At 38.2% G+C, this 14,591-nt stretch overlaps 1 protein-coding gene across 2 annotated transcripts in view; it reads left to right on the top strand.

Annotated features, from left to right (window-relative positions):
* Positions 1–14,591, top strand: part of myo5c (myosin VC) — a 39,691-nt gene that overhangs the window by 7,987 nt on the left and 17,113 nt on the right. For both annotated transcript variants that reach the window (XM_062963471.1, XM_062963470.1), the window contains 17 exons: positions 277–420; positions 913–994; positions 1,963–2,070; positions 2,248–2,354; positions 4,013–4,278; positions 4,383–4,464; positions 5,355–5,495; positions 6,514–6,639; positions 7,293–7,376; positions 7,591–7,725; positions 9,045–9,142; positions 9,463–9,549; positions 9,674–9,785; positions 9,988–10,199; positions 11,978–12,143; positions 13,619–13,765; positions 14,335–14,499. In XM_062963471.1, the coding sequence (XP_062819541.1) occupies positions 277–420; positions 913–994; positions 1,963–2,070; positions 2,248–2,354; positions 4,013–4,278; positions 4,383–4,464; positions 5,355–5,495; positions 6,514–6,639; positions 7,293–7,376; positions 7,591–7,725; positions 9,045–9,142; positions 9,463–9,549; positions 9,674–9,785; positions 9,988–10,199; positions 11,978–12,143; positions 13,619–13,765; positions 14,335–14,499 (2,262 nt within the window). The remainder of the gene's footprint in view (positions 1–276; positions 421–912; positions 995–1,962; positions 2,071–2,247; positions 2,355–4,012; positions 4,279–4,382; positions 4,465–5,354; positions 5,496–6,513; positions 6,640–7,292; positions 7,377–7,590; positions 7,726–9,044; positions 9,143–9,462; positions 9,550–9,673; positions 9,786–9,987; positions 10,200–11,977; positions 12,144–13,618; positions 13,766–14,334; positions 14,500–14,591) is intronic.

Genomic DNA, 14,591 nt, shown 5'->3' with positions numbered 1-14,591 from the left:
AACATTGTATTTTCTGTAGCTAAGTTATAACTCTTAGCCTTCTGAACTGGACTTGGATATTTACTATAGTTCACTTCTCACGTAAACATCTGTTTGGTTGCTAAACATAAACTGCATACATTGCAAACAACTTGTCACAATCGAGTCCTTTCATTGCCAGATTTGTATGAAGATTACTTTTTTATCTTCGTAACTCAAGCAATATTATGTACGGTTGGCATGAATGAAAAAAATTGTTGTGTAAATAAATTGAAATTATATGTCTTTTTTTAATAGGCTGTTGGCAATGCCAAAACCACACGTAACGACAACAGCAGTCGCTTTGGAAAATACATGGAAATTAGTTTTGACAAGCGGTATCAGATCATGGGTGCCAATATGAGGACCTACTTACTTGAGAAATCCAGAGTTGTGTCTCAGGTTGGTAAAAGTCAGCTGTATACAGCAAACTGCCCATATTGAAGAGAAGTTGATTCTTGTGTTATGTTGCTTAATTACAGTATTCAAGCAAAGTAGTTTTTCAGGGAAAGGAAGTAGCTATTTTTGCATATTTAGCCAAAAGAAACCTACTTGTTCTCTGTGTCCACTTCTTCCATTAGTATTCCTTAGAGTGAGGCATTATTGTTCAAGTGTTAATATTTAACTGAAGCAGTTATTACAGCAATGGATTTGGCAAACGCAAACAGCACTGCAGGCCTTGTGGTGTCTTTGGCATTCTTTCCTTTTGCTGGATGTACAAAATGCATTCTGGAAGAAACTTCAGACTGGGAGACAGTATTTGCTGTGATATATATCAAAGTGGACATGAAGCCAACCATGCTATTGTTATATTAATATAACCACACATTATAGAAGAACAGGTTGTCTGCTGCTACATTTTTAAATTTCGATCTTCATTCCTTCCACTGACAGTCAGAGAATGAAAGAAATTACCACATATTTTATCAGTTGTGCTCCTCGGCTCGGAGACCAGAATTTAAACATCTTAAACTGGGTATGTTTCAATAGATTACTTCATTTTTTTCTCATTGCTTTATTTTACTCTTTGACACATAGTCCACCAAATGAGGTACTTTAAAAAAATGGTTAGTGGAATCTCATAGCCAAGTACAAATAAAAATATATATTTATTTGACAAAATAATGTACTTGATGTTTTCAACTGCATTATATGGATTTATACCAGGCACGGGCAAACTTTGGCCCTCCAGGTGTTTTGGACTCCAACTCCCACAATTCCTAACAGCCTACCAGCAGTTAGGAATTGTGGGAGCTGAAGTCCAAAACACCTGGAAGGCCAAAGTTTGCCCATGCCTGGTCTTCTACACTGACTATATAATGTTGTTTCAAACTTAAATCTGGCAGATTGAAATTTTGTCTCTTTTTATACAAAGTCAATATGTTTCAGAGCTTTCTATTATTAATTTCTGAATAATTCGTGCCAGAAACATCCTAGGATAGAGTCAGTATAAACTGAAATCATCTTAAAGACATATAACAAAAAATATTATTTTAATATATTTCTTCCAAAGTTTGTTGAAAAGCATGATTATATAGCTACAACTTCCTCTTCTACCTAGAAAAGCTCATGAGTTTGCTAGTGTTTTTTTTGTGCTAGGAGTGACTTGAGAAACTGCAAGTCGCTTCTGGTGTGAGAGAATTGGCCGTCTGCAAAGACGTTGCCCAGGGGACGCCCGGATGTTTACCATCCTGTGGGAGGTTTCTCTCATCTCCCCGCATGAGAAGCTGGAGCTGACAGATGGGAGCTCACTCCGCTCCCTGGATTCAAATCGCCGAACTTTCAGGCAGCAGTCCTGCCGGCACAAGGGTTTAACCCATTGCACCATCGGGAGCTCCATTTGCGAATATAATATCATAGAATTGCAGTAATTTGGTCACTGGTGGCCTTCAGACAGATTATTCTAATCAATCCATATTAACACCCTTGCCATTTCATCTGCAGCAAGTGCTGAAGAATTTAATTATACAAATATGGGTGGAAACTCTGTGATTGAAGGAGTGGATGACAGAGCAAATATGATAGAAACTCAGAGGACATTCTGCCTTCTTGGTAGGTGAACTTAGTTTGCTTTAAAAAAAACTTTTATGGCTCAGTACCATGGACTTATGGGAGTTGTAGTTTTGCAAGTTTTTTTATCCTTTTCTGCCTTTATGATGGTCCTAGAATTTCTTTGGATTTATATTTCCAGAGTACTGCAGCACCTACTTTTATTTGTTTTTCTTTCAGGTCTTAAGGAGGATTTCCAGATGGATGTTTTCAAAATCTTGGCAGCTATTCTTCATTTGGGCAATGTGGAAATAATTGCAGTTGGCGATGAAAGATCTTCTGTTAGCGTAAGAATTGCCTTCAAAATACCCTGTGACTTGTTTTGCTTTGATGACCAGTGGCAGGCCTTTGTTTATATTTTCTCAGAGGCTCTACTTTTTAGCTTTGGATGGCATACAAAAGGGTTAACATCCCTGTGGTGTTTGTTTTGCTATCTGTGCTTTGGTTCAGAAGATTTAACCTCACTTTGTTGCTGTGATAATTGGATTTGAAAAATTTGGCTTTTTGTTGAAACAAGGATTGGCGATATAGCTTCAGTGTAGACACCTTTCCCTCATGATAATAACTTTCCCAGGAATGATTTTCTCTTCCGATGAGTAGATTTCTCTCCCTTCCTGTTGTCTCAGCCCCATTCTTAAGTAAGAGTGGTTTGCAAGTCAGATGTTTGTGTACTACTTTCACATCATAACAATGTGATGAAGTTGGTTAGATTGGGTTGTCCTCCTAGTTTGCTTTGGTGCATGTTTGAATCTGTTTTTCATAAACAAGCCTAAAGCCTTGCATCATAATGAGTGATTTTCAATTTGGAGCAGGTTGCCATGAAAATGAGCAAAATCTGGCTACCAGTATTTTAAAAACTCTAAAATCAGGACAGTAAATAAAGAACAACACCCAAAAACAAAGGAATTCCAACAAGAAACAATCAGGGCCAGTGAATCACCTCCCAACAAAAGATTCCACTCAGGCAAGAAGCAGCCAGGCTTTGAAGCTGCCAGGCTATTCAGTGCTAATCAAGGTGGTCAATTGCAGCATTCAGACTTGCCTCAGGTAGACCAGAGTTCTTTCTCCCACCCTACACAGATATATGAATCCTACTTGCCTAGTTTCCAACAGACCTCACAACCGCTGAGGATGCCTGCCATAGATGTGGGTGAAACATCAGGAGATAATGCTTCTGGAACATGGCCATACAGCCTGAAAAACACACAACAACCTTGCCTGAAACAGTTTTTTTTTCCGCCTCTTATGGCCAGTTTTAGTGCTGGCACTGAAACATTGTGTGAGTCTTTCATGGTGGCTTCTTACAGGCTATAGATGTTCTTATCACTTTTAGGCTTGTTTGTTTGGCTGTTGATATGACTGCGGAGTGTTTAGGTCTCAGTCTCGGCTAGGATGAAAATAGAAAACCAGCCACCAGGATGTCGGCAGCCTATTATCAGATCCCCTGTCTTGCTTTAAAAGATTTACGGTAGTTCAGTTTCTTCAATGCCATTGTTATACATTTCCCTGCATATGCTAATAGCTGCTATTTGTAAAGTGATATCAGTTATAAGATAAGATGAAATAAATGTTATGGAGAAGAAAAAATAAAACAGGAGGATGAAACCTGATAAAAGACTGTAATTTTCTGCATTGTCTGTGTATCTTTTGCTATGTCCTATAACTCTAAACATTGGGTGAGTTAGGGATCTAGCTATTAGTTCGCTTTTGGAGCATACTACTGAATGGAAGTTCATTAATATTACATTTAAATGCCAGGCTATAGACTGGAGCATTTCGGTTTCTAATGTGGGATTTTAATGATGCATTAGTATATTCTCCCTATTTTAATTTTGCATGTTGTTACATTTCCATTATTAAAAAAAGCACACACTGTTTTGAAATATCAGTAGGTATTTTTATTGAAACATATAATGGGTACTTTTTCTCCTTTGTTTTTTCAAAGCAAGATGATAAACACCTCAGTATATTTTGCGAGTTACTAGACTTGGAAAGTAACAAAATGGCAAGGTGGTTGTGTCACAGAAAAATCATCACCTCCTCCGAGACAGTAGTAAAACCAATGACGAAACCCCAAGCTCTTAATGCCCGCGATGCTCTGGCAAAAAAGATCTACTCCCATCTTTTTTCTTTCATTGTGGGAAGAATTAACAAAGCCTTACAGTTTAGTGGCAAACAGCACACGTTTATTGGTGTGCTGGATATCTATGGGTAAGATTTTCTGTTTCCTTGTCCATCTAATAAAAACATGGAAATTAGTATCATGCATCCAATAAAACGCAATTAATTTTTGCATCTTCAACCATTTATTTCAGATTTGAAACTTTTGATATGAACAGCTTTGAACAATTTTGCATCAATTATGCCAATGAGAAGCTACAGCAGCAATTTAACTTGGTACGATTATTTTTTTGTTCTATTGGAACTGGCCTTACTGTTCTTGGCAAAATAGTTTTGCAAAATTTTAAATTACTTTCACTCACTTTTTGAGTAGGAGCTGAAGACAACTAGGGACCAAGTGCTTAGACGCATTCAGATTTCATGCGTTGTGTTAGAAGTTTGAAATACATTTCCTCATTATGCAGAGATGTGTTTTCCAATTAGCATTTCTATGCAAACAGTTTTATATACTTTCCAAGGACTGTTGGGATGAGATCAAGCGTAGTTTCATGTAACCTGCAAAATACATTGTAGAGTATAACTGAGGCAAAGGTGGGATACAAATAAATACATAAAATGACAGACAGAAACTTTTCCAGGAAACTCTTTGAAATCAGTTGGATTTACATTACTAATGAACAGCAGAAGTTTTATTCATTCTAAAAAGTTTGGTCCAATTATTTATAGATCAGGATTCAACTCATTAAACTATTGTTTGTTGGCAGGAAGCCACCATTGAGTTTATTTAATGAGAATATGGAATTTCCACCCTTTCAAGTCAGGATAAAAAATGAAATGCAGTGATTTCTACATTATGGAGAATGGATGATACTGTGAACAGATATATAGGACAGGACTGGGTTTCAGTTTGTGTGTAAACAGTGACCTGTATCTGGATACTGTACATATATATTGAATGTGAGATGAGTTTGAAACACTGGAGGGCTAAATTTAAGGTGATAAGCAGAGTCTAATTTATTATCCTGCCTCAGACTCAAAAGGTTGACTCGTGTTATCAGTTTGTATTGATTTATTAGATGCTTATCCTAGCAATATTTTCCCATGTTAATGCTGTAGATGGAAGTTGTTGAATTTATTTTAACTGTGCTTGACAATGTCATTATTAGCATGTCTTTAAGCTTGAACAAGAAGAATATATGAAAGAAAACATCCCCTGGACTCTGATTGACTTTTATGACAATCAACCTGTCATTGATCTCATTGAAGCTAAAATGGGCATCTTAGACCTATTGGATGAGGAGTGCCTGGTAAGCATTCGATTTTTACATTTGTTATTCAGGCAGACAATATGGTATATTGGTTTGAACATTAGATTATGACTCAGCCATAGAAAGGTAATTGGATGACCTTAAACGAGTCACACTCTCTCCTAAGAGCCCCCGGTGGCGCAATGGGTTAAACCCTTGTGCCAGCAGGATTGCTGACCTGAAGGTTGGGTTGCTGACCTGAAGGTTGCCGGTTTGAATGTGGGGAACTCCCCATGTGGGGACACGAGAGAAACCTTCCACAGGATGGTAAAATATCAAACATATGGGCGTCCCCTGGGCAACGTCCTTGTAGACGACCAATTCTCTCACACCAGAAGCGACTTGCCGTTTCTCAAGTCGCTCCTGAACAAACCTTGCGAGGAAAATTCCATAAATTGGAAAGGACTTGAAGGTACACAATAGCAACAGTTGTTATTGTAGGCCTCTATCTTTGGTTAGTTTTATCTTGATATTGTTTTTACTTTGTATGCACAAATGAATACTTCTAAAAAGACATTATTAAGCCATTTTAGTAATATAAGGAGAAATTCATAGGTTTTATTCATGTACTGGCTCCCTTGTGTAGGGTGGTGTTCACATAATAACCCAGAGATGTCAGTGTTGTCCCTTTGGAAGTAGGCTGACTTTCAAGGAAACCTATCGGAGACACGAGTGAACATTATAAGAACCCAAATCAAGTTACCTTTTTGGACTCTATTCCTGCTGGACTATGATTAACCATTGTTTCTCCAAGTTTTGTGTCTGCCATGAGCAAATCCTTCTCTGTTGATACTTGCACTACTGATCTCTAAACATCAATAGTGATAATGATGATGAAAAGTAGTAGATTTTCCTGTGAAAAGCTATTATGGCAGTGCTTTGAGAAATTACTTAGGTCTTGTTACCAGAATCCCTCAGTTCGATACTCCCTTTGTGCCGCGAAGATCACTCTCAGTTGCAGAGTATATCTCTAAAGACATTTCATGTCATGAGTTTTCATTTCCCCCCTTTTTTATAGTTGCCCCAAGGAACAGATGAAAATTGGCTGCAGAAATTATACAACAATTTTATAAATAAGAACCCTCTCTTTGAGAAACCAAGAATGTCAAATTCTTCTTTTATAATCCAGCACTTTGCTGATAAGGTAGGCTACTCATCTTGCCATGATTGGACCCTTTTCAGATCTAGATGTTATTTGCAGTGGGGAATAATTTTCAATATGTTTACCTAAATGATATTAATTATTTAATGTACATCCAGGAAAACAAAAAACCTTGCCATTAATGGCCTCATCATATAATGATAAAATGACTGACAACGCTAATTACAACAATTTTAAAAAAATCTTCCTAATGATGTGTATTTCTACTTTAATGCAACATTCTGTGTACTAATTGATATACAAATGCAAGTAGATTGCCCCATTATATTGGGGAGAGTGCAGCCCTCAAATGAAAATGGACCAGATGTGGTTCCAATCTCTTAGTGTTGCACTTGAAGCATCTTCCTCGGGTTTATTTTTCTGTTACAAGTATGGCTTTTGATCAGGAGTGGGCATTATGCAGCCCTCCTGATGCCATTAGAGTGTTCCTCTTAGCCATTCTTCCCATTGTCTCTGCTGGACACAGCTGCTGTCCTTTGCCAGCCAACAATATCTGAAGGGCTACTTAATTCCAACCCCTGCTTTGGAAGCACTCCATCATAGAGATGGATAATTGGATCAAACGCATTTTCTTTTTTTCCTGCTTGCCATATGTCGTCTTGCTTTGAATTGTTGATTGTACCTTTCTTGCTCAGGTAGAGTACAAAAGCGAAGGGTTTTTGGAAAAAAACAGAGACACGGTATATGAAGACTTGATTGAAATCTTGAAAAACAGCAAGGTTTGTAAATGTACTTTTATATCTACTCTTTTCTGTTGTTATGTATCTAAAACAGATTCATAGCAACCTGGTTGCAATTTCTGGTTGTCTGCCAGTCATATTGGTGGATCTCCAACTATTTTGAGATTGTCTAGTTGCTAACAAACAGCTTTTTGGAATGGTGTGTGTAATTGATCTGCAATATTGTCCCCATTAATTCTTATCTTTTTTTTAGTTTCAACTATGTGCAAACTTTTTTCAAGACAACCCCATTCCTATTTCACCATTCAGCTCAACGATCCAAGTTAAATCTGCAAAAATAGTGATCAAATCACCAAATAAACAGTTCCGTACCACAGTTGGCAATAAGGTATTTTTAAAAAAGATTTATTTTGAAATATCTTGTCTTTTCCACAGTTATCATCTGCATTTCTTCTAAGGACCTTGGTGCAACATACATCTCCCCTGTTACATTTTATCTTCCAATAACCCTGTTAGACAGACTATGCTAAGAAATAATAATTGATCCAATGCTGTCCTGTCATCTTTATGGGAAAACATACATTTGTACTTATAGGTAAAGGTAAAGGGAAGGGACATCTGCAGAAGGGACAACTTGCCTATCCCAATTTAAGGTCAAATGGGTAAAGGTTCCCCTCCCCCCCGACATTAACTCTAGTCGTGTCCAACTCTGGGGGTTGGTGCTCATCTCCATTTCTAAGCCGAAGAGCCGGCATTGTCCGTAGACACCTCCAAGGTCATGACTGAATGGAGTGCCGCTACCTTCCCGCCAGAGCGGTACCTATTGATCTACTCACATGTGCATGTTTTTGAACTTTAGGGTTGGCAGAAGCTGGGGCTAACAGCAGGAGCTCTCCCTGCTCCCCGGATTCAAACCACCAGCCTTTCAGTCAGCAAGTTCATCAATCCGCTGTGCCACCGGAGGCTCCGTACTTATAGACCTTTATAAAACTTATTGAGTGTTAGGTTACCCTTTTTGGGTCTCAGGAGAATGCATTCAGGCCTTGAGTTTCATAATAGGAACTTAGCCTAATGGCCAATGGTATTAATGAAATCTCAGGTGCAGAAATCAGTAGGTTTCCCCTATTCATAAAACAAGGAGTAAGATTTGGTTTCTCCATTCCAAAAGCCCCATATTGCTTTCCACTCAAAGACTGGTCTTGTGACTCCTTATTTTGCCTGATGCAAGCTCCATAACTAGATTCCAGCCTTAAAACACGACATCTTCTGACCCTAGTTGTAGGATATCTAATCCAAGGATAGAGTAGAGGAAAGACAAGATATAATTAGGTTTTATAGTATGAGAAACAGCCTTGACTGTCTTGGAGTCCCACCCCTTGTCCACTTCCAGACATACTCAGGTTGTATGGGCAGCACAGAAAGAAATAATATGACATGCAGGGCCATCTGTCTCTTTGGCTGTATTTCCCTAATGATTTTGGAACGCTTTGAAATGAGCTGAGCGATGGAAGAATTATAAATGAGGAAAAAGATGAAAAGGGGACCCTAAACATATATGTCTGCCTACCCACTGAATTGACAGACTTTTACTTAGAAACACTGTCATATCATTCTGTAATTTCATGTTTATTATTGTTTCCATTTGCAAGTTAGATTTGACACTTATTTATTAAAAGCACATAATCTTTTTGCCATAATATCTTACAGTTCCGCAGTTCCTTATACTTGTTAATGGAGACACTCAACGCAACTACACCTCACTATGTACGCTGCATAAAGCCAAATGATCAGAAGTTAGCATTTGAGTGAGTACTTTTATTCAGCTACCTTTCATATAGATGAATTTCTTTATGAGAATGAATGTCAGTAGACATTTGTGTGTAATTATAGTATACTACAGTTGAGTCTCTTTCACAGTAGCAACATTAGAAAATCTATTTCTCTTCATATTTCTTCATACACACACATATTACCTTTCACATTACGATACTGTGGGACTTTATAACTTAGAATTTAGTTTTGTCCCTTTTTAAAATCTTGCACAATGATATATTAGTCATAAAAGTATAAGGCATAATCATTAACAAATGTGACAGATAATAACAATTTTATTTTGCTCCTTTAGGTTTGATGCCAAAAGAGTGGTTCAGCAGCTGCGAGCATGTGGTGTTTTGGAAACAATTAGGATTAGTTCTCAAAGTTACCCATCTAGGTATGTACTAAGATTATTTATTTGATCTAATTTATTATATATCTGTATTTCTCCCAACACTGGATTCAAGTCAGCTATTTAATTTATATCTTTAATCAGTTTAAACATTCTTTTTATTTTATAGATGGACTTACATTGAGTTTTACAGCCGCTACAGCATTCTCATGTTTCAGCAAGAACTCTCTCTAACAGATAAGAAACAGATTTGCAAAACAGTTTTGCAACGGTTGATCCAGGTAAGAAATTTTGTAAGTCATTGTCAAAACAAAAGTCTTCATTTTACACCTAGACCTGATTGGTCATCCATAAAGGAAAATGTATTGGTGTTTCATCGTGCTACTTTATGAGAGCTAGAATTATATTTTTGTGTCATGTCAAAACCGATTTTAAATACTTCTGAACTTTCTTTTGTGCTCCTTCCCCCACCTTTGCTCTCAGGATCCAAGCCAGTATCAGTTTGGCAGAACAAAAATCTTCTTCAGAGCAGGACAGGTTGCTTATTTGGAAAAATTACGGTCAGATAAGCTGAGACAAGCGTGTATCATGATTCAAAAGAACATGCGAGGCTGGCTTCAGCGGAAGAAATTCCTCCGTATCCGACAAGCAGCGATTACGATACAGCAGTACATCCGAGGGCAACGAACTGTGAGGTAACTTCAGAGAGCAACCTTATTGATTCATGGGAAGGGATCTCAAGTTACTGTAAACGTGGGAGAAGACCTAGCAATGTGGACTTCTATTTTATAACTACAAGTTATGAAACTGAAAGGATTTTTTTCTGGAGCGGGTTTCAAATGTGGTTCAGCTAGCTTCATAAGGATACCTTAGTGAAAAGGCTGGGAACCCATTTAAAAACCTAGGAGCTAAAAAATTAATTTTGGAGAGGTTTTGAGGGCCACATTCCAATGGCGGATGGAGCCAAGAAAGATAAATAATAATATAATATACTTTATATTCTGCTGTATCTCCCCGAGGGGAACTCAGAGTGGATTACAGGTACATGTATGGCAAATATTCAATGCTGTTCTACAGTTGACAAAGACAGACAGTACATAAGCAGAGGCAAGGGTTCTCTCTTTTCATCTTGGGCATTTTTGACTTGGCCATGTTGTTTCATTTTCCACAATGAAGAGTCTGTCATCCATGGACACCTTTCCTTGTCAGATTTTTGGAGGGATGTTTTTCAGGGCTCCTTTTACCTCCCTGCCAAAGCGGTACCTATTTATTTACTTACATTGTTGTTTTCGAGCTGCTAGGTGAACAGAAGCTGGGCTGACAGCAGGAGCTCACCCTGACCCAGGTTAGAACTGTCAACCTTCCAGTCAGCAGGATCTTCTATAGCTGGTGGTTTAACTGCTGTGCTAGCCCAGAAGATGAATCCAAATGTCCAAGATTAGTTTAGCTTAAAACCCTCTAAGGCAGTTATTTAAGCATTAGAGAGATAAGTATTATGGTTGTTGTTATTAGAGAGGCATTTTAGTCTTTTAGAATGAGGATAAATATATTTTTACAGAAATTTACAAAATACCCAATGGGAGGGGGGCTGGAAGGGCAGAATCTCACCTGCTTTAATATTTCCCATCTTTCTCCCTAAATGGGACCCAAGATAGGTTGCAACAAGTTTCAAACAAGGTAATAAAAATCTTAAAATACAGTTAAAATAAACATATTAAAATGTCATTAATTTTAAAAGTTGCATTTTTAAAACATTGAAGATAAAAATGCAGCACACACGAATAATAAAAGGGTCCCCTTTGTTTGATGGCTAAATGAAAGAATATCTCCTGCAGTAATGGTGGTGTATATTAATGTGTTGGCACATATATTCCCTGGCCACAGAATGGCCAGTATCTATACCCTTGGGAACAATGGTATGATAATACAGGAGACAGAAATGTCTTTTATTACATAATTGTGGTCATCTGCAAAAGTTGGTGCAACCTAGCAATGAGGGTTTCACAAAATTTGTGCCATGTTTGCTTGGGCAAAGCCAGAGCTCTCCATACAAAACTTAAAAGATCTAATACTAATGTGTATAATTGTTTTTATTTCCTATTTTCTGAAAGTGGCTTTGTCTTTTGCTTATGAGTAAAGCTATCAGCCAGCCTTTTACTGTTATTTTACAAAGCTACAGAGCCAGTTAAATTTTCCTGAAGAGCTTAATTCAGCCCATGTATTGCCACTTGGCTCTCTCTGCTTTGGGCAGCTGATGTAGATGGATTTCCTTTTTAGTTGAGTGCTCTATTCTTGAGTAGGTTAAGCATTTGTGCCCGGTCCAGCCCTGCCGATATTTAACGATGCTAAGTAAATGAATAGACCGTGGCAGGTACCTTTTTGTAGGGAAATGGTTGTGTGTGAAATAGCCATAAGAGGGTTCCTGGAGGGAAGCAATTTTAACACATTAACCATAATTTTATTTTGTTCTTAGACAAGCCATAACTGCAGCTGCCTTAAAAGAAACCTGGGCAGCTATTGTTATCCAGAAACACTGCCGGGGATATTTAGTGCGTAGGCTTTGCCAGCTCATTCGTGTGGCTGCTTTGACCATTCAAGCTTTCACCCGAGGATTTCTGGCAAGGAAGAAATACAGAAAGGTAAAGGCGATTAAAAATACACATAGGAACCACAGTATGTGTTAAATCTATTGTTTATGGAAAGAAATAATTCCTGTGTTGGCTAGAGTGGTACCTTTCTTGCCCAACATGCTGACTATCATGGTAGGATATTTGCAATTTGGTGGAGTTCCTTTTTCTCCAGATTAACTTGCAAAATAGATCCTTACAAGAATGTCAGCAGTGAACCCTGTTTGAACAACACATTTGTTTTTTCACCTCACAAATGTTATGATTGTGAGACTTATGCCAAGGCCAAGGTATATGTGGTCACAATCAATAAGATATATGGCTATGAGTGATGCTTGTGCTGTCTCAGCATCTTTTAAAAACATATGCGATGCTCCGAGGTGGACAGAATTGACTACTTTTAGTAAACATTACAAGCTAGACAGATATAAATCAGTACGGACTACATTTGGTAGAACAGACCTTCAATCAGTGCAAAGATACAGAATGGGAGACTCCTGGCTCAACAGCAGTATGTGTGAAAAAGATCTTGGAGTTTTCGTGGGGAGGAAGGTGAACATGAACCAACAATATGATGCAGCAGCTAAAAAAGCCAATGGAATTTTGCCCTGCATAAATAGGAGTATAGTGTCTAGAGCCAGGGAAGTTATACTACGCCTCTATTCTGCCTTGGTCAGACCACACCTTGGAAGGGAGAAAATGATCAAGGGTCTGGAGAACAAGCTCTGTGAGGAGCGGCTTAAAGAGCATGTTTAACCTGCAGAAGAGAAGGTTGAGAGGAGACATGATGAGGGCCATGTATAAATAGGTGAGGGGAAATCATAGGGAGGAGGGAGCAACCTTGTTTTCTGCTGCCCTGGAGACTAGGACATGGAACAATGGCTTCAAACTACAGGAAAGGAGATTCCGCCTGAACACGAGGAAGAACTTCCTCACAGTGAGAGCTGCTCAGCAGTGGAACTCTCTGCCCTGGAGTGTTTTGGAGACTCCTTCTTTGGAGGCTTTTAAACAGAGACTGGATGACCATCTGTTGGGGTGCTTTGAATACAGTTTTCTTGCTTCTTGGTAGGGGGTTGAACTGGATGGCTCACGAGGTCTCTTCCAACTCTATGATTCTGTGATGGCAGGAAAAACAATCCATGCCTGCTCTTGCAGGGTAATAAGATCAAACGTAAAATATTATTAACTTATAATAATATAAGAACATTTGATTTAATAATGGATGGACAGAACAGAAAATAAGAGGACTGAAAGGTCATGACTGGATAATTAATCTGACTGAGCAAGGAAGAAATCATAATGGATAAAATGGAAAAAGACTATTGACTCCTGCTTAGCCAAGTTGGCATGTGGGGATGAAACCCATTGTGTTGGATTGCTCCTCCTGCCATCCCAGAATGAGCATTCAGCGTAAATACATTATTAAGTGACTAGTATTTTTTTTCATAAGACCTAAATGACTATGTGTTTCCTCTTTTTTTATGAAGATGGTGGAAGAACAGAAGGCATTAGTCTTACAAAAGTATGCCCGAGCTTGGCTCGCTAGGCGCAGGTTCCAGAACATTCGCCGTTTTGTGTTGAACATCCAGCTTTCATACAGAGTGCAACGACTGCAGAAAAAACTGGAAGACCAGGTAGTTAAAAAGGGTCCATTGGGTTTTGCATGGAGAACAGCCTTCCTTAGAGAGAACAATGGAACAATCTTTAAATAAAGATTGGATGGGCATCTTTCCAGGGTATTCCTAGATGACAGCGAGTAGGATTTGATGCCTCCTGCAGCCTCTTCCTACCATAAGATTCTGTGATTTCCCCACTGTATATCTAGTGTGTAATTTATTGCTTATTTATTAGTGGGTTTTTTCTATCTAGAGCAGAGTTTCTTAACCACGGTTCTGCAAGAACTTACCAGGGATTCAGTGAGAAATCACGATGGGGATGTAATCATTGTTATGCTGGGTTTCCTTGAAGTATAAACATTATTTCAGAGGTTCCTCCAGAGAAAAAAGATTGAGAGAATCTGAGCTAGAGGGTTGAATTTTATGTTTTACTAGTCTTACATTATGTAAGTCGCATAACCTTGTGAAGCTGATATTATGTGAGGATTCTGGGGGATAAGCAGCAACTGTAATTAAGTTATAATATATAAACAGATTAATTAGAAGTATTTTTCTCAGACCTAATACTAATCTTACATTGATTTTAGAATAGGGATAACAATGTGCTGTTGGAAAGATTGACTACTCTTGCTTCAAATCACTCCAACGATGTTGAAACTATTCAGAAGCTTCAGCAGGATCTTGAAAAATTGGCAACGCAAAAGAAAACATCTGATGAAAAAGAGAAGAAGCACAAGGATGAATATGAACAGGTTTATCTTAATTGTGTTTACAACAAACTTAAATAAGTGGAATTAGGTTGCAGAACCATTTTGAATAAATCAAAGTAAGTAGGTGGTCTTAG

The sequence above is a fragment of the Anolis carolinensis genome, unplaced genomic scaffold (assembly GCF_035594765.1).
Source record: "Anolis carolinensis isolate JA03-04 unplaced genomic scaffold, rAnoCar3.1.pri scaffold_11, whole genome shotgun sequence".
In the NCBI taxonomy this organism is placed as follows: Eukaryota; Metazoa; Chordata; class Lepidosauria; order Squamata; family Dactyloidae; genus Anolis; species Anolis carolinensis.
This window is presented reverse-complemented; position numbering and strand designations above follow the sequence as displayed.